The sequence below is a fragment of the Pan paniscus genome, chromosome 19 (genome assembly GCF_029289425.2).
Source record: "Pan paniscus chromosome 19, NHGRI_mPanPan1-v2.0_pri, whole genome shotgun sequence".
Lineage (NCBI taxonomy): Eukaryota > Metazoa > Chordata > Mammalia > Primates > Hominidae > Pan > Pan paniscus.
The window spans coordinates 11,482,207-11,501,175 of NC_073268.2; the positions used below are offsets into that span (position 1 = coordinate 11,482,207).

Sequence of the window (18,969 nt, forward strand, 5' to 3'; positions counted from 1 at the left end):
TTACATGAGAAGGACCTCAACTCACACTGCAAATGTTCAACAAATGTTGACTGAATGAATGAGTTGCTGAGGGAACAATGAGGCTGGGTGCATCCACCGCCGTTACCGCCACCCGCGGCCAGGCCAGGCCAGGCTGGGTGCACCCACCACCATTACTGCCACCTGTGGCCAGGCCTCCACTCCCAGGGCCTGGAGCTTGGGAACATGTTCACTGAAAGTCCCCCCTGCCCCTTAGTGTGGTCACCAGAGCAGGCACACCTGCGGGCAGGGATCACCGATACGTCAGCATTGGGTGTCCCCAGGGTCCAGCCTCAGCCAGGGTAGGGGTGAAGGACAATTTGTCGAATAAATGAGCAAGGGAGTGAACACATGGCTCAATAAGTGAATGGCGTCAAGGGACAGAGGGACGGGAGCACTCTGGCTGGGGCGGTGGCAACACCACCGTCGGCACCTCCCCTCAGGTGTCTGCTGTCCTGCGACTCCTTCGCAAGAATCGCTCCGCAGGGGACTAGAGAAAGATAGAAAAAGCCTCTTCTCTCTCAGCCTTCTCTGAGCCAAGTGGGCTCTTTCAAAAGCCACTTAAGGACAAAAAGGAAGAGCCTGCATCCGTCGCCCGTGCCCACCTCACTGGACCCGCCCCAGCTCTGCTGGCATCCCTGGCACTCACCTTCCCATAGACAAAGCAGTACAACGTGACCCCGGTGGCCCATACATCCAAGGCCTGGAAAGAAACATGCTCACATCAGTCCCCAACAGGCACAGCCACCTCTGCCCACCCAGCTCCAGCGGGCTGCAGGAGAGGCCTGCAGGGAACCTCTTTCCTCTGTCATGTACTCACTCGACAAACACTCCGCGGTACTTGCCCGATGCTGGGCCCTGTGCTGAGTGCTGAGGACACAGGGGCGGCCAGAACAAGGCCTCCACCCTCCAGGGGTTCTGGGTTTCCTTGGGAAAGACTCTAACCAGGTACGTTTCCAACTCAACAGGTACAAAACCTCCTTCATCCAGAGGGTCACACGGGCCGCTCCCGTGCCACAGACGCACCCCAGGAATGATGGTATATATGGAACTTCTGCTCACTAAACCAGCTCGGGCTTCAAGGAGTCATCCCTTCTCCTCATAATCCACCTTCTTCCTGATATTGCAAACAGCCCCTGCCCACACAGAGGCCCTGTCCTCTCACGCCCTCATCCACTGCCACTGCAACAACTCCTCTGGGCTCCCAAACACCCCTGGGCCTCCCTGCGCCCTGGACTCCAATGTGTGCTCTCTCTACCTTCTGCTCCGGAACGCCACTTCTTCTGGTATCCACTTTCTCGCTTATATGAGTGATTCTCGATCTCTACCTACATATTCCTGCCCCAGATGCATCATCTGAATCTAATCAGGGAACACCAGACAAATGCAAACTGACAACATTCTACAAAATAACAGGCTGGTTGTCTTCAAAAATGTCAAGATCAGGAAAGACAACGGCAGGCCAAGGCCCTCTTCCAGATGAAAGGATACCACAGACAAGAAGGTGAACGCGGCAAGTGGCCCTGGATTGGATTCCGGGACCAGAAAAAGAAGAAGTTATGAAGTACAGTATCAGGACAACTGATAACATTTAAATAAGGTCTGTGGATTATGTATGTCTTTTTTTTTTTTTTCAGACAGAGTCTCACTCTGTCGCCCAGGCTAGAGTGCAATAGCACGATCTTAGCTCACTGCAACCTCTGCCTCCTGGGTTCGAACGATTCTCCTGCCTCAGCCTCCCAAGTAGCTGGAATTACTGGCGCCTGCCACCATGCCCGGCTAATTTTTGTATTTTTTAGTAGAGACAGGGTTTCACCACATTGGCCAGGCTGGTCTCAAACTCCTGACCTCAGGTGATCCACCTGCCTCGGCCTCCCAAGTAGCTGGAATTACAGGTGCCTGCCACCATGCCCGGCTAATTTTTGTATTTTTTAGTAGAGACGGGGTTTCACCACGTTGGCCAGGCTGGTCTCAAACTCCTGACCTCAGGTGATCCACCTACCTTGGCCTCCCAAAGGGCTGGAATTACAGGCATGAGCCACCATGCCCGGCCTATATATAAGTCTTATCAATGATTAATTTCTGGCTGGACGTGGTGGCTCACACCTGTAATCCCAGCACTTTGGGAGGCCGAGGTGGGCAGATCACGAGGTCAGGAGATCCAGACCATCCTGGCTAACACGGTGAAACCCTGTCTCTACTAAAAAATACAAAAAATTAGCTGGGCGTGGTGGTGGGCGCCTGTAGTCCTAGCTACTCGGGAGGTTGAGGCAGGAGAATGGCGTGAACCCAGGAGGTGGAGCTTGCAGTGAGCTGAGATCGCGCCACTGCACTCCAGCCTGGGCGACAGAGCGAGACTCCGGCTCAAAAAAAAAGGAAGATGATGAAAAAGCCAGTGGGACAAAATGTCAATAATTGGTGAATCTGGGTAAGAAGATATAGGGGATTTCTTTGTACTATTCTTCCAACTTTTCTGTAAATTTAGAATTATATCAGAATAAAACATTTCAAAAAATCTTTATCAACATCCCCAACGTCTTTCTTTCTTTCTTCGAGACAAGGTGTCGCTCAGTCACTCAGGCTAGACACCATCACAGCTCACTACAGCCCCCAACTCCTGGACTCAAGCGATCCTCCCACCTCGGCCTCCCAAGTAACTGGGACTACAGGTGTGCACTACCACACCTGTCTAATGTTTTTATTTTTTTTTTTGTAGAAATGGGGTCTTGCTATGTTGCCCAGGCTCATCTCAAATTCCTAGCCCTAAGAGACCCACCTTGGCCTCCCAAAGCACTGGGATTACAGGCATGAGCCACTGTGCCCGGCCTCCTGACCTCTTTCCTGGATACTCACACGTGTCCAAATGCCTCTCACCCACAGCCTCCCTGGCAGTGGGGTGGCTGGCACTCCACAGGTGAAACAGCCATGTGCCCAGGGAACTGCGCCAGACCGTGTAACCTCTTGTTCAGACAACTTTGCCTACGCTCCTGTCACTTAGGAGAAAGCCCAAACTTCCAGGCCCTTTACCCTCTGCCCCCCACCCTGAGCCCTTCTGTTCTCTGGTTTATTCTCTAGGTTCCAGGTCCTGCTCAGATCCTCCCCATTCTTCAAGGGCCAGTTCAAATCCTGCCATGTCCCAAGATCTGCGGGGACCCCCAACTTCCCCCGAAACCATCCAGAGGGCAGGAAACAGGGTTCTCTTTGTCTCTGCCTCTTCCACAGTCTGGTCCAGAACCCAGCAGAGAGCAACCAACAGTAAATATCTGCAAGGGAGATTTGGGACCACTTTGCTGGAAAACAGGAGAAGGCCAAAGTTGTGGAGTTTGTCAGGCTCCAAGGAAGAGGCAAATATGTCACTCCCTAGACACAAAGACCCTGGCACCCTCAGGTTAGAAACTGGGCCACTGCGGCAAGCTATTACGCCCCCCACTTGAACCCCAGCCTGGCCCAGGGCCTGCGAGTCACCTTCCCACTGAAGCTCTGGCCGGAATCAGAAATGGCCTCGGGGGCCATGAATGCTGGGGTTCCCGCCGTGCTGGACAGCTGAGCGTCGTTCCCCTCAAACTGGTTGCTGACGCCAAAGTCGGCGATCTTCACGTGCCCATCATCCCCCAGGAGCAGGTTGGATGGCTTGATGTCCCTGTGGACGATCTTCTGGCAGTGCACTGCAGAGAAGGGGAGCTTGAGCCGAGCGCTGGCCTGGGCACCGCTGGCCAGGACCCCACACCCGTCCTTGCCCAGCCAGGGATGCCAGCCGGGACATCCCAGCCCATGCACACTTTCGTCTGGTGACGACCTGGGATGAGGACGCCAGGGCCATCTGCTCCACGCAGGTGCAGACGCTGAGCCCAGGCTGTGAGCAGCAAAGCCAGGACTGGAATCTTAGGAGTCTTTGGACTCCAGGTCCAGCACCCTCTCCATGACAAACAAGGGATCTGCTGCTGAGTGGGGAGGTCAGAGGAAACTAGGGCAGGAGAGTTGTTGCTGTTGTTGTTGTTGTTGTTGTTTTTGAGACAGAGTCTCACTCTGTCCCCCAGGCTGGAGTGTAATGGCGTGATCTCGGCTCACTGCAACCTCCACCTCCCAGGTTCAAGAGATTCTCCTGCCTCAGCCTCCCGAGTAGTTGGGATTACAGGTGTCTGCCACCACGCCTGGCTACTTTTTGTATTTTTAGTAGAGACAGGGTTTCGCCATGTTGGTCAGGCTGGTCTGGAACTCCTGACCTCAGGTGATCCACCCACCTCGGCCTCCCAAAGTGCTGGGATTACAGGCATGAGCCACCGCCCCCAGCTGGGAGCAGAGTTCTTCCTAGGCTAGCTCTGCCCCTTCCCTGTGAGTGCCGTCTGCAGGCCCAAAGCCAATCAAAACCTTTCTCCAGTTCCATCCCCCACCCAGGCTAGGCAAAGATGTCCCTGCTGCTGGGACTGAGAGTAAGATTGTAGGGACTCTGCTATCCTACAGAGGTACCATCTCAGCCCTCGGGATCTGGGCTGATGGGGTTTCAGAGAGATGGATGGCACCCCAGGCCTTGGGACAAGCAGGATGACACAGCTGGGGTGTAAGGTCAGCCACATGTAGTAGGACGAATCCCAAATCAGAAATGACCTAATAGGCTGGAGGCCTGCCCTGCTTTCTGGGCCCAGCACCACCACGAAGTGACGGGTGGCTCAAGCTGACATGACTGGTAAGGTCCCAGCCAAGAGAGACAATGACCCCACTGACCCCATCCCGCGACCATCGACCTGTGGGCTCCCTCCTTGGCAAATACCTTCATCTGGACCAACGGATCCCAGGATGCTGGAGAGGAGGGAGGAGAGAAGGCGAGAGAAGAGAGGGGAAGGGAGAGGAGGAGAGGGAGGCTGGGGGCAGAGACAGCGGGTGCCATATAACAATAACCATAAAATCAGTGGCACTTTCTTGATTGCCTACTATGTGCCAGGCACACACGAGGAATCTGACACATCCATCAGGGCACAGAAGCTCAGGGGGGTGGATATTTGACCATGGAAAGTGGTCTCATGTTCTTATCTCAAACCGTAGCCTCTCCCTTGAACTCCAGCTCTTTACCCACATAGATTTCCAATAGACATCTTGGTAGATAACTAGGCAGCTAGGCATCGATATATGTCTCTGTATATCTGAACACAGTGCAATAACATGTCTAATTCAGAACTTGATTTCTCTGCCTGCGATGCCTACCACCAACAACATCAAAACAAAACAAAACAAAATGCCCCTGCTGCTCCCCATTCTTTTCCATTCTGTGAAAGGCCAAAAACTTGAGGATCATCCTCAATTCCTCCTCTGAGACCCCACATCCTGCTCATCAGCAAGGTCTGTGAGCTCAGCTTCTCACATCTATTCCAGATCCAACTGCTTCTCAACATCTGCATCGCTGCACCTGCCCCCATCAACTGAGAACCAGGCCTGGGCCGCCCTGACCACCGAGTCCTCTCACGGCAGCCTCAACTCTCTCTTCTTGGGGCCAGAATCACAAGGCAGGTCTTCAGCGCCCTCGTGCCTCTGTTCATCCACCTGTCCAGCCCCTGGCGCTAACCGTTCTGCCCCAGGGAAGCCCTTCACTGTGATTAGCTGGGTCCTGATGAGGCTTTACCCAAGAACCAGGTAAGATAAACTCGTTTCTTTGTGGAGGCTAGGGGATAGCAGACAACAGGACTTCAGGGGAAAGAAGGGACCACAACAGGAAGGAGGTGGAGCCAAGCTGGTACAGGATTGTGCCTGCCACTGACTGTACCGGGGTAAAATGTCCCCTTCCCATCCCATGCCTCTAGGCCCTTGGTAGGGATTTTCTGCAAAGCCCTCCCCTCTGTGTGCCTCAGTTTCCCCATATGTGCAAAGAGAGTCTTAATCTGAAGGCAAAGGAGAGGCTCGAGCAGGATAAAGACAGTCCTGTTTCTGTCACTGCAGGTCAAACCTCAGCCAGATCCCCACCCTGTTCCCCCAGGGAAAGAATATGCTCCCAAGAAACCAAGCTAAGATTTTATTTTTTATTTTTATGTATGTATGTATATATGTATGTATGCATTTATTTATTTATTTTGAGATGGAGTTTCACTCTTGTCACCCAGGCTGGAGTGCAATGGCATGATCTCGGCTCACTGCAACCTCCACCTCCCAGGTTCAAGCGATTCTCCTGCCTCAGCCTCCCGAGTAGCTGGGATTACAGGTGCCCACCACCATACAAGGCTAATTTTTGTATTTGTAGTAGAGACAGGCTTTTGCCATGTTGGCCGGGCTGGTCTCAAACCCCTGACCTCAGGTGATCTACCCACCTCGGCCTCCCAAAGTGCTGGGATTACAGGCGTGAGCCACTGCGCCTGGCCCAAGCTAAGATTTTAGAGATGGGCATCTCCCCTGGTCCCCAACCGAGGCCAGGACCCTAGGTGTCTAGGGGCTCTCCTCTCCCCAGACCGGCAAGTCACTCCATGCTGACCACCCCACCTCCTTCCTATCCCCATCCTGCTGCCACTGCCTTAATCCAGGCCTCACCATCTGTCACTTGGGCTGCAGAAACAGCCTCCTCCCTGGCCAGCTGGCTGCCTCTCACCCTCCGATGACACACTCCAATCCAGCCACCACACAGCTGCCAGACAGAGCTTTCTCAGGCACAAATCCCATCACGCCCCTCCCCATGCTTAAAGCTCTCAGGGCCTCACAGAGCTGGCAGGATGCAGTCAGCAAAGACCTCAGGGGAGGGATTCCCAGCCCTCATGCTGTGGCCCGGACAGTGTTTCCAGCACCATCTTTCACTAACCACGGCCCTCCTCTGCCCACTGGAGGCTTCAGCCAGACTCCACTTCTCCCCAGACTCAGAGTACATGCCTATGCCAGGCACATTGTCTTCTACGCCCATCCCTCAAAACCTGAGCAGGGAACTCTACTCATCCCTCAGGACCCGAATCATAAGTAGCCTCTTCAGGGAGACTTCCCCAGCCCCCCGGCACTCCTACAGCCTCTAGGCTCCCCAGCCTTGGCAGGCACCACGCTGTATTATCTGCCTGCCTAGATTCCTGTCCCTCCCACTAGGCCGTGAACTCGGGTCTGGGTCTTTCACCCCTATGCCCCCAGGCAAGTGAATGCAGCTAATGAATGAAATGAGACAGAGGCCAAGCTCACATCATCCTCCTGAGCTCTTATCAGACTAGGGCCCCTCACAGGTAAATCCACCCTGCCACCATGCCCCGGCCCCATGCCAGGACAGACTCTCCCCAGCAGCTGGACATAAGTCCCTTCCTTCCCACATCTCTTGAAGCCCCGTGGCAACGCTAAGCTAGGCTAAGAACTCAGCAGAAGAAAGATACAGAACAGCCAGGACTCAGACCCACAGGACCAGACGCGACGAAGGATCTGGCACATGCCCAGTGGAGTCCACCGCGCACCCCACCCCACGAAGAGGCCTTTGGCCCCGCCCACACGTGCATGCCCCCCTCCCACTGAAGCTGATTGGCAGGCCAGCTCTGACTGACAGGAGCTGCTCAGAGCCTGCTCAGCCTGGGCTCTGCCGCCTGCCAGATCCCCTAGCCCCAGCCCCAGTGGGCAAGCTGCCCCGCACTCACAGTACTCGAGGCCCAGGATGACGTCCCGCAGGTAGAGGCGAGCTTGCTCCTCCGAGAAGGGCTTGTCACAGGGCACTTCCATGACGGGCCTATGGAGAAGGATGCGGGGAGAGGCATTCAGCCGAAATCAGGGGACCCGGCCATTCAGGCGGTCGGGACGTCCCGGGAAACCTGTGCCCACATGAGTCCCTACAACTCAAGATATTAGCTTTTTCTGCTACATAATAAAAAATTTAAAGCACACATACTCATACATATCCCATTTCAATCATAATTTCAAATCAGCTTTCTCTTAATTTCTGATTGGCTTGATATTCCTTCTTCTAAGTACTTAATTGTCTATAATCAATTGCAAAGATGCCATTTAGAGCACTGTTTCAAACCGTGGATCCAGACCCAAGAGAGGATCATGAAATCAATTTAGTGGGTGGCAACTGCTTTTTTTTTTCCTAAATAAGTAGAATATATTAGAATATATTGCATGTAGTAAAGATATATGCTGCTTTGTAAAATTTTGGTTTCAGTTACAGATATGGATAGCAATAGAAATATATATTTCTTGTTTTGGATAGAGGTCAAAACATTTGAAAGCCTCCAAGTCTTAAAGGGACACCACTCCCTGCCCCTCTTCCCAGATTGGTCTGTAGGGAGCCGCCCAGGCAAAGAGACAAACCACAGCCTGCATTCAAGCCTTGGCAGTGAGGGTCCCGGACCACCCAGCCCCGTGCTCGTTACTCCAAGTCATCTGCTCTGTAAATACCCTGAAAAGCTGCATAGGGCAGACATGTGGAAGCCTGGGCTCCATCAGTGACTTGCTGTGTGACCTTGAGCAAGCCACGTACCTTCTCTGGTCCTCAGCTTTCCCTCTCACAAATGGGAGCAAATGGAATCCCACCCACTCCATTCACAGACTTGTTGGAAAGCTGAAAAACCCTCTGTGATTTGAATACCGGTAAGAGTTGAGTCCCACCTCTATATACTTTTACCTAAAAAACACTCCTTTCTTCCCCCTCCTCCATCCATATCTTCCTAGTTCTTCAAGGCCTGGGTCAAAATCCATCCCCTTTTCCAGAGGTCTCCCTGACTATTTCAGCCTCACTGACCCCCATCAGCCTTCAAAGAATGGTCCTCTTGGTCTCTTATTTACCCCTAAGGGCAGGGCCTCCGTCTCTGACTTCTCCTAGAGTAGCTGACCCCTGGGCTGGGGACACAGGGAGGGAAAGGAAGGAAGGCCTGGATGAGAATTGACCTGCCTGAGCAGGACGGGGAACTCACCCCTTTCTCAGGAGGTCAAACACTGAAAGAAAAGACAAGAAGGTAAGGTGTAGCTGGCTGGCAAAGCAGCCGATGCCAAGGTCCCTCCCTGTTCTGGAGGATAGGAGAGGGGGCAGGCATGCAGGCATACTCGAGGCAGGGACAGGACAGGGGATCCTGGGATATGAGAGCAAATAAATGCATGAGAGTGGGGTCTGCTATGGACCTGCCTCATCTGATCCTCAGGTGCCAGGTGAGAACCATCAGCATCAGCATGGGGCCCTTTTACAGAGGGGGAAACTGAGGCACAGAGAAGGGGCAGAAATTTTCCTAAAGGTCATAGCAGACAGGCAGGTAGGGTAGGGAGTGGAGACTAAAGCCTCAGCCTCTAATTCCTAAGCCAGTTCTTCTTCTGCCCCATTTTCTGAGGCCTCCTCTAAGCCCAGCCCTGAACCAGACACAAGGAACTAAAATAATAACATTACTATTAACAAGGATAATAACGAATGTGCTTTACATATAATTACTCATTTACTCTTCACATGAACCCTATGAGGTAGATACCACTAGTATCCCTGTTTTATAGGTGGGAAAACTGAGGCACAGAGCTACAGTGTCTGGGAACCCATGCAGCCTGCTTCCTGCATCTACCTGAGCACACAGCCCACGTGGATCCACTGTCTTGCTGCTCAGAGGGAAGCAGGGAGTGGGGCTTGGCAATATTTGTTGAATCTAACTGGATATTCTGGGCCTGGTTCTGCAGGGCTGGGCAAGGGAATCCGGGGCTTCAGAACGTGTGTTTTTCTTCTGTCCCCAGGAGGTCAGTGCATTTACACCGCCCACCTGAAGGTCATACATGTCCCAAGGGAGCCCTTGGGCCAGCCCTGAGTGAGCTGCTGTGGGAATGAGCCAGGTCACTCACCCAAATAGAGGTTGTCCTCAGCTGGGTCATCCAGGACCTGGTCAGAGGGAGCAGACATGGGGGTGGGGCTTGAGGAGGCATGGGGTTGGAGGTCCCAGGCCTCCTGGTCCTTGCCAGCCCCAGAACCCTTAGTATGCATGCAACCACCCCAGACAATGAAGCAGGAAGTGTACAGGTGCCAGACTGATGGGGCCTCAGAAGTCACCGACCCCCAACCTGGCCCGCCACATGACATCCAGCTTTCCTCCCCTCCAGCTGCAATGAGGGGCTCACTTCTTGCCTCTGGGGCAGCCCCTCACCCTCCATGGGAACTTGGGAACATCCCTGACCAGGCTGGGCCCCCAAAGCCTTCCTGCAGCCCCACCCCAAGTCTGGCCCTGTCCTCAGAGGCCTCAGCCACATCTGCTCCCTGGGCAAGATCCCTGGGTCTGTGCTAGCGGCTCCCCAGCACCAGAAGCGGCTCCCATGAGACTCAGGTGCTGGTTCCCACCTGCTCACCACCACCCCCTACCTCGATCAGTTTGACCACATTCACGTGGTCCAGCTTCTTCAGGATGGCAATCTCCTGGTACACCCGCTCCAGGGGCAGCAGCTGCTTGGCTGGTCCTCCCTGGGCAGCCTGGGACCCTCTCGGGGGAGGGCGACCTGTGACCAGGAAGAGAACTCAAACACCTGTTCCAGGTGGCTGGGCCTCACCGTGGCCCCCAAACCAGTCTCAAGCAAGAGTCTTGCATGCCCATGGTCTTGTCCCAACCCACAGGGCACATTCTGTCCCCAGGCCTCTGCTCACGCTGTCTCCCTCTCTACCCCATTCCTAGCCAAAACTAGCTCAGGATCGAGGTCTCCTCCTCTGCCTCCCAGGCTAGGAGCTCCCAGGGACAGGACCAGAAGATACATACGTGGAAAGCCATACTGCTTCAGTAACTTCTTTTTGGAAAGGACTTTCATTGCCTAAGGAAGGAGGGACAGAAATGTCACTAGTGTGCAGCCACCAGGGGCTAGAACAGGCTGGTACATGTGGACTGAGGTCCGGAGAGGCACACTGGACATCTGCTACTGGCCCTGAGGGTGTGGCCCAGGTAAGTGTTAAGCGGGGTTGGGGGTGGCCATATCTGAGCCTAGCCCTTCCCCTTATTCCCCCAGCAAGCCTTTCTGGAGCTTTCCCCTCAGAGGACTCCCGTCTCTGCTTGCATATCCCCAGGGTTAGGAAGCTCATTCCTTTGCATACCCCTAGGGACAGGGAGCTCACTCTCAGGCAGCCCTGTCCTCTATCTCCTAAGCACAACTCCTGCCCCACCCCTCAGGCTTCCAGGGCCTGGCTTGGGCAACACCTCCCTCGTATCCCCAGACTCACATAGTGTCTGTCTTCACTTTCGTTGTAGGCCAGCCTCACCACACCGTAGGCACCCTGCAGACAGGCATCAGTCAGCCCCACCTGGACAGGGCAACCCCTCCCAGGACCAGCTCAGGAGGTGGGGAGCCGAGCAGCTCTGGTCTCTCCTGCACCCCATCTGCACTACCCACCACCAGCTGGCTCACGGGCAAATATTGTAGCAGATGGGGAGGGGACTCCTGCGCCCTGGTAACTGCCCCTGCTTGGCTCCACATGGCTCCATGCCTCCCTCAGTCCCTCCTTGTCCACTGTCAAGAACTCAGAGAGTCGGGAATCAGGAGCCATCTTCCACCCTCCCCCTGGGTACCTGGGTACTTCCCACAGGGCACGAAACTGTCCTCACCTCCAGGCTAGGACTTGCCTGGCTCTGCCTCCCGTTCCCTCCCACAGGAGAGAAGGAACAGCGCCAAACAGAGAATCCCGAAGGCCCCACTGCTCTCGGCCTGCCCACTCCTACCTTGCCAATCTCACTCTGCAGCTTGTACTGGTTCAGCTGCACGCAGTCCTGTGGGGGAAGAGTGAGCACCAGGTGGAGCTGGGTCCAGAGGCAGCACTGCTCCTACCTCAGAGCCAGTTCAGGGTCCAATTCTGGCCATAGGCTCCTCATTCCCGGACCCCCAGGTCTCACCAAGCTTTTGAGTTTGGATGGGGAAGTTGGTGGTGCCATCGCCCCCGTATGTGACGAGAAGACGTGGCTCATGTTTGAAAACATGGATGGTGACGCCATGGCTGTGCCTTGTTCCCCAGAAGCAGTGGTGAAGGGAAAACGCTAATTCCTGTCTGGATTCTGGAGTCTGGAAGACCCTAATCCATGAGAAACCCATGAGCAACTATTTCCAGAAGCAGCTGAATGAGAAGGTCTAGACTCCAAGAACAAGATGAGGAGCCCTGGGCACAGAGGCTGAGAGCCTGGGTTCAGGCACAGAAAGCTCAGCCCCTGACATCTGTAGACTGCTTGGAACCTGAGTTCACTTTCAGACCTAAATGGCAAGAACTCCAGCAGAAGCCCAGAGGCTGGAGGCAGGCTGGCCGCTTCTGAGTCACAGCAGACTCTAAGAGGCAGAATTAGAGGCAAGGGGTGCAAGCTGGAGAAGAGTTAGGGGGGAAGGGGGACACAGCATCTATCTTCACATCTCTAAGAAGACTACATAGGGGACCAGGGAGAGACCTATTTCCTAGGCCTGGGCTGGGAGTGGGAATAGCAGGACTTAGGGAAGGCAGCCTTTGGCTCAGCTGGAGCTCCCCTGGTTGGGAAGAAGCTATATTGTTAGGTAGTGATCTCCCCAGCTCTGAGGGTATGCAAACCAAAGCTAGATAGCCATGTGGCACAGACAGGGGCAGGAAAGAGTCTTCACTGCAGACTACTGAGGGGCTCATGAACAACCCCTCGTTCTGCCCCACCAACCTCTGCATCTGAGATGGCCACGTGGTGGGACTCGATGGTGGGCCTCCGCCAGGCCCGGGGGGAGATGTGGCTGGCAGGCCCCGTGGCATAAGGCCCAGCCTGCGCCTCCAGATAGCTTCCTGCTGGCCGCTCCTGTAGGGAAAGCTTCCTGGCTGAGAGGCTAGGCCGGGCTGGGAGCAGTCTTGAAGTACTGCCAGGGATCACAGAGGCAGCTCTGGCCCGTGGTGGAGGGTCCACACCGTTTCTAGTAGGCTCTGGGCCACTATCTGCCTCCTCCAAGTGAGTCACATCGATGGCTGCCACCCGTTCTACCAGCTCTGCCCGAGGATCCTGGCAGCAGACAGCTGGACCCCCCTCCATTGCTTCAGTCAAGGGGGGTCTTCTGCGTAGCCTTGTTGGGAACCTGAGAAAAGAAGGCAGAGAAGGCTTCACTCCTGGGTGTCAGGCTGGCTACCAGGTAACGCAGCCACAGCCCTGTGGGTCCCACCTCCGTGCCTTTGCCCTGGCTGTTCCCTCTACCAGGATTGCCAACACCCAAACTCAAGTCTGTCCCTATGACCTGAATGAATTCACATCGGTTCTGCTGCATGCCAGCCCTCTAGGCCTCAGTATCCCTGCCGGTAACAGAGGCAGTCACTTCTGCCTGCTGGCTTCACAGGGAAGCAGAGAGAATCTGATATTCTGGAATCAGGACAGACAGGGCAGAAGCCTGGAGGCCCAGCAGCACTGGAAGGGGCAGAGCCCAGGGTCAGCTCAGCCCCAGCACAGCATGCAGCCCTGCGAGTCATGAGTCCCAACCCTTGATAGCAGAGCACTCCAACACTGCCTCCTGGAAGCTGAGCTAGGCACTAGTAACTCAGAAGCCTTGCTGATGCTTCAGACCCACCTGCCTCCTCCAGGGAGCCCTCCTTGATGTTTCAGCCTCCTACCCCCATCCCTCTCACCGCTTCCAGGAAGACTTCCCTGGGGCTCCCGACTCCAGCCAGCCCTGCCTCATTGATGTCTGTCAAAACAAGGGGATGGGCCCCACATGGTGGCTCACACCTGTAATCCCAGCACTTTGGGAGGCCGAGGCAGGTGGATCACCTGAGGTCAGAAGTTCGAGACTAGCCTGCCTAACATGGCAAAACTGTCTCTATTAAAAATACAAAAATTAGCCAGGCATGGTGGCGTGCACCTGAAATCCCATCTACTCGGGAGGCTGAGGCAGGAGAATCGTGTGAACTCGGGAGGTGGAGGTTGCAGTGAGCCAAGATCACGCCACTACACTCCAGCCTGGGTGACGGAGCAAGACTCGGTTTCAAAAAAAAGCAAGGGGATGGGAATGAGGGGAATGAGGGGTGAAACAGGGGCATGACATCCCCTGAGACTCATGTTCTCAAACTCACTGTGTGGCGGCTGAAACATCAGGGAGGTGACCCCCAGCCCTCACCTTCAGCCATGACCCTGGGCTACATCCTGACCCCGGACTGAACCCTGACACTCAGCCTGAGACCCCCATCTCTGTCCCAGGCTTGTAGAGCGCTGGCCATGCCCAACCTGATGCCCTTCCCCCTGCTTGCGCTGGACTCTGCATGTTCTCAGGAGAAGGAAGTGAGTGAACTCCTGACCCTCCATCCTTCCTGTCTGCTGGTAACTTCCTCCGAACCCACACAGCAACTGAGAACATGGGTCTCAGGGAGACCCAGAGTACGCATGGTGAAGCGCCTGCTCTACCGCTCGTTCCCCATCCCCTTGCTTTGACAGATGTCAGCGAGGCAGGGCTGGCTGGAGTCCACCGGCCACTGAGGAGCCAGGGCTGGGTTCCAGTCCTGCCTGCTGACCCACCAGGGGCCCTAGACCAGCTCCTTCCCGACTCTGAGCCCCAGTCTCCCGACTTGTCCTGTGGATTCCCTGCCTTCCCATATTTCCCAGGCTCACAGCAGGGTTTGGAGGTAGACTGAGGGTAAGGGTGAGGTCCAGACCCCCTGTGCCCGGTACGCAGTGTGTTGAATGAGTGGAAGCCTGGAGGCGGTGGGGCTGGTGCTGACATGGAGAAAGGAAGAGAGGAGGCTCCACACTAGGAACAGGAAAAGGCATGGAAGCTGGACCCAGAGGAGTGAGAGGGAGTTAGTGAGGCTGGAACATCAAGGAGGCCTCCCTGGAGGAGGTGAAGGAGGTGAGGAGGCTGAGTGAGGCTAGAGTATCAGGGAGGCCTCCCTGGAAGAGAGGGCAGGAGACAGTGAGTGCGGCTGTGGCACAAGGAGGCCTCCCTGGAGGAGGTGAGAGGAGACAGTGAGTGGGGCTGTGGCACAGGGAGGCCTCCCTGGAGGAGGTGAGAGGGGACAGGGAGTGGGGCTGTGGCATAAGGACGCCTCCCCGGAGGAGGTGAGAGGCTGTGGCATAGGGAGGCCTCCCTGGAGGAGGTGAGAGGGACAGTGAATGGGGCTGGAGCTTCGGGGAGAGCTTGGAAACCAGACAGCATAGGAAGGAGGAAGCCAAAGCTGGGAACACCCTCCAGGCCCCGCCAGGCTCCTCCCAGCAGGTGGCCCACCCCTCCGCCCCTTCCCCTCACTCCACATGCCTTGTTTTTCCCTCCCGAATGTAAGTTTCATGAGATTAGGACGCTCATCTGCCTTGTCTCCAAAAGATCATCAGTGCCTGGCATGTGATAGGAACTCGATAAATATTTGTTGAATAAATGAGTGGTTGCCATAGTGATCGTTACAGCCCTGTCCCCATTAGACAGATGAGAAAGCAGCCTCAGAGAGGCAACCCCAGCAAGCCTCAGGCCCCAGCACATATAACAGAATGAACTCCAGAGTCAGGAGCTCCTGCTTTTCGGCCCTAGGCAGGGACTACGGGACTCAGAGCCGCCACAGGCAGAAGCCACAGGCTGCCCGGGCCCATAAAATTTGCATATTTCCTTAAGGTTGCCATTCCAGCAAGACGCCATCCTCCTTTACCCTTGAACACCTTTCCCTGCTTTTCTTAGATAGGTAGAGGGAGGCCCAGCGGGTGGGGATGGGCCCAGGGTCACCCAGCAAGTCGGGGCAGAAGGTTTCCTGTTCCAGCCTGAGCCCTGTTACCCGGTTTGGCGCCCAGGCTCTGAAGCCAGGCAGCCAGGCTGCACCCTTTCCTGGCTGGGAGCCCGTGAGCAGGTGGCTTCGCCTCTGTGCCTTGGGTTTTCCTCGCCCGCAAGATGGGGTTCTAGTGGGTCTCACCTCACCGCACGTGGTGAGATGCTGAGGAGGGAACGCCCGTAAGGCACTCAGAACAGGGCCCGCCACTAGGGAGGCCGTAAAAGTGAGTTGTTGTTGTGCGGCCGCTGTTGTGATTGCTCGGGACACGCTGAGGCCCAGATGGATGCGCGGGCGGGCGGAAGGCGGCTGCGAGGGCTGACGTCAGGCTCCCCATCCCTCCCTCCCGCCTGGATCAAATTCAGGTGACTAAGCGCGTCTGCGAGGGAGGCGGCCGGCCGGGGAGGCCCGAGGTTCCTGCCGCGTGTCCGGGAGACAGGGCCTGGCGTCCCGGCCGCGTGTGTGAGGGCGTGTGTCCCCACAGGAGGGAATATGTGTGCGCAGGCTGTGGACCAGGGTGGTGGCGTGTGTGTGTGTGTGTGTGTGTGTGTGTGTTGTGGGTCCCCACACAGGAGCGCACTGCATGGAGATGAAAGCCTCGGTGTGATGTGTGTGTGTGCAGGTGTGTTTATGCGCGTGTGTGCCTGCAGGTCTCCGTGTACCTATGCCCAGGGTAGGGGGGTGGTCCGCGCCCCTGGGGGCCCTGGGAGCCTGATCCCAGAGCTCATATCTGGACTTTTCCCCATAGTCACTGGTCCCACCAGCCTGGCACTGCCTGCTGGGCTGGATTCTGTGCCCCGGGCGGAAACCCAGGCCCATCTGGAGGCTCACACAGGGGGTGTCTCAAGGCCCTTCCCAAGCTCAGGCCTTAGTAGATACTCTGTAGAAACTTAATTCGGTGGATAACTAGGGCCATGTGGGCAAACAGAAAGATGGACAGACAGGCTGGGACCCAGGCCCATGGTACAGCAAAGGATTCCTGCGGGCATGGGCACTGGCTTAGTCCTGCGGCCGTGAACAGCCAGACTCAAGCCCTCCCTCATTGGGAAAAACTACTGCAATCCTGTCCCCCGAGACTGGGGATCTGCTGCCTCGGACAAGTCATCGAGCCTCTTGGAGCCTCTGTTTCCTAACACGTGCATCAAGCAGAAGGCCACCGTCCTGCCAACTCCCAGGGTGATGGAAGGAACAGAATGAGGTGTGGACACAGGAGTAGTTTGTGCCACGGCACTGTGGGGCTGGGATGTGGCTGTGTCTAGAAGCGTCCAAGAGAGCCTTGATGTACAAGGTCCAACCCCACCTCTGCCCCCAGCTCCAAGATGGCCTGGCACATATCCCCCACCCAGGTTTCTCCTCCCAGGCTGTGCCCCACCCCCCAAGCGTCTGGCCACTCCCAAGGAATGTGGGCCCCTGGCTCCAGACGCCCACTTGGCCTGGCTTCTTCCACAGGACATGCCCCATCCAGCTGCATCCCTCAAAGGAGCCCCAGAGCAGGCAGACCCCGCTGCCATCCACGCGGGTTCGAGTAGCTCCACCTGGGAGGGCTTCAGGCCCTGGTCAGGCCTCATTCTGAGCCCTGGAAGGCCGCTGTGAACCCCAGTGCCAAGCCAAGGCAGGGGACCGGCTACGTCCAGGCGAGGGGATGGACAGCCCTGACCAGCAGAGGACCGAACAGAAGGGAAAGCCGCAGAGGTGGCAGCCACCCAGGCCAGACACATAAGGTGGTCCTCACATCCCTGGGCTGCCTCACTGGAGCCGTGTTTATGATCCTGACGAGTATCTGGATGGCCCTGGCAACGGGTGCCCTCCGCAGCTCCCGCCCCCACCCGGGATGACTCAGTCCCCTTGAGGGAGGCCCAGGCGTCTGGTGCCAAGTCATGCTTGACGACTCCTGCTGTGAGGACGCCCGCTCCCACCATCCCTGGGGAGCCCCCAAGCACCAATACGGGCTGTTGCCTGACTCAGCACAGCTACCCCCAGCGCATCGTCCTGGCCCACCCACGGAGGCTGATGGTCTCCAGGCCTCATCCTCTGCCCCTCCTCATCCTCCACACCAGGTCTGTGCCTCCAGCCCCACTCTTTCCAGCTAGCTGCCGCCTCCCCGTCCATGTTCCCGAGCAGCTCAGATCCAACAGGCCCCAGATTCAACTCAGCATCTTCCCCAAACCTGCTCGTCCTCCTCTGTCTCCATTGCGAGACGGGTACCACACCCTCCCCATTCTTTCCTGACCCAGGTCAGCAATCCGGGAGCCCTCCTTGTCACTCGTCCTTTCCCTGTTGCCCACCCTTGCTCCCCACAACCCCACACTTACTCTCCACTGCAGCCACACCACAGCTTCCCAAATTGCATACACTGTTCTGCTGCCAGGCCTCAGTACAAGCTGTGCCTTCTGCCAGGAACACACCTCCCTCTCCTCTGCTGCCTGGAGGACAGCTCAGACATCACCTCTTCTGAGAGCCCTCCCTGATCTCCCCACTACCGGCTGGGTGAGCTCACCAAGTCAAACCCCTTAGAAGTCCAGATTCTACCCACTGCTTCGTTTCCCACCATGTGGGTCTTCCCTGACTCCAGGCTAACACCTCCACCCCACCCTACCCCATCCTCCACACCAGCTGCTGGAGGGATTTCCAACATGCAAATGTGGTTATAGTTCTCCCAGACCTGGCCTTCCAGGAACTTGGAATGTCATGTATAGAGGAGCAGAAGTGGCCTCAGACTGGGGGCAAGGTGGGGGGGGGGGTCACAGGCTAGGGAGCAGCCAGGGACATGGACGCCTGGGATGCAAGCACAAATAGTCACAGAGCACCTGCTGTCTGCCAGACTCTGTGCAAGCCTGTGTGGGGAGATACAGCAGTGAACCAAAAAGATCAAGTCTCTGCTCTCATACAGTTTAATTTCTTGTGGGGGCAAGAAGCAACAAACAAGAAAGCCAGTGATTCAGATATGATATGTCAAGTGGTACATACTAGGAAGAAAAATACAGCAGAGTAAGAAGGATCAAGAGAAAGGGGCTGGGAGATGCTGCTGATAGTGTAGTTGAGGACGGCCTTTTGGGAGCAGGATTGGAGCAGACACCTGAAGGAAGGAAGGGGCAGTAGGCAGTGTAGCTATCTGGGGAAGAGCATTTCAGGCGCAGGGACCAGCAGGTGCAAACGCCATGAGGGGACAGTTCTTGCTCAGTATGAAGAACAGCAGGGAGGCTGACGTGGCTGGAGTGGAGTCTTCCCCACATAAGAGGCACCTGATAGCAAGAGGAGTTACATCTGGAGAGAAAGCCCGCTCACTCATTGTGCTGGCCTCAGGGATGGCTTCCTAGAGGAGGTGGCACCTGAGCTCTCTT

General features: G+C 56.0%; 1 protein-coding gene across 2 annotated transcripts in view; it reads right to left on the reverse strand.

Moving 5' to 3' along the window:
• The window catches only part of CAMKK1 (calcium/calmodulin dependent protein kinase kinase 1), a 32,127-nt gene that overhangs the window by 11,788 nt on the left and 1,370 nt on the right, over positions 1–18,969 (reverse strand). The window contains exons 1-11 of one of the 2 annotated variants that reach the window (XM_003810221.7): positions 17,941–18,065; positions 12,570–12,972; positions 11,622–11,669; positions 11,126–11,179; positions 10,671–10,722; positions 10,283–10,416; positions 9,772–9,808; positions 8,871–8,892; positions 7,596–7,684; positions 3,484–3,683; positions 668–721 (exon numbers count right to left, since the gene is read on the reverse strand). In XM_003810221.7, coding sequence (XP_003810269.1) covers positions 668–721; positions 3,484–3,683; positions 7,596–7,684; positions 8,871–8,892; positions 9,772–9,808; positions 10,283–10,416; positions 10,671–10,722; positions 11,126–11,179; positions 11,622–11,669; positions 12,570–12,972; positions 17,941–17,978 — 1,131 coding nt within the window. In that variant the 5' untranslated portion in view covers positions 17,979–18,065. Of the gene's footprint in view, positions 1–667; positions 722–3,483; positions 3,684–7,595; positions 7,685–8,870; positions 8,893–9,771; positions 9,809–10,282; positions 10,417–10,670; positions 10,723–11,125; positions 11,180–11,621; positions 11,670–12,569; positions 12,973–17,940; positions 18,066–18,969 lie in introns of those variants that run through there. The other variant, XM_034941308.3, reaches the window with a different exon arrangement.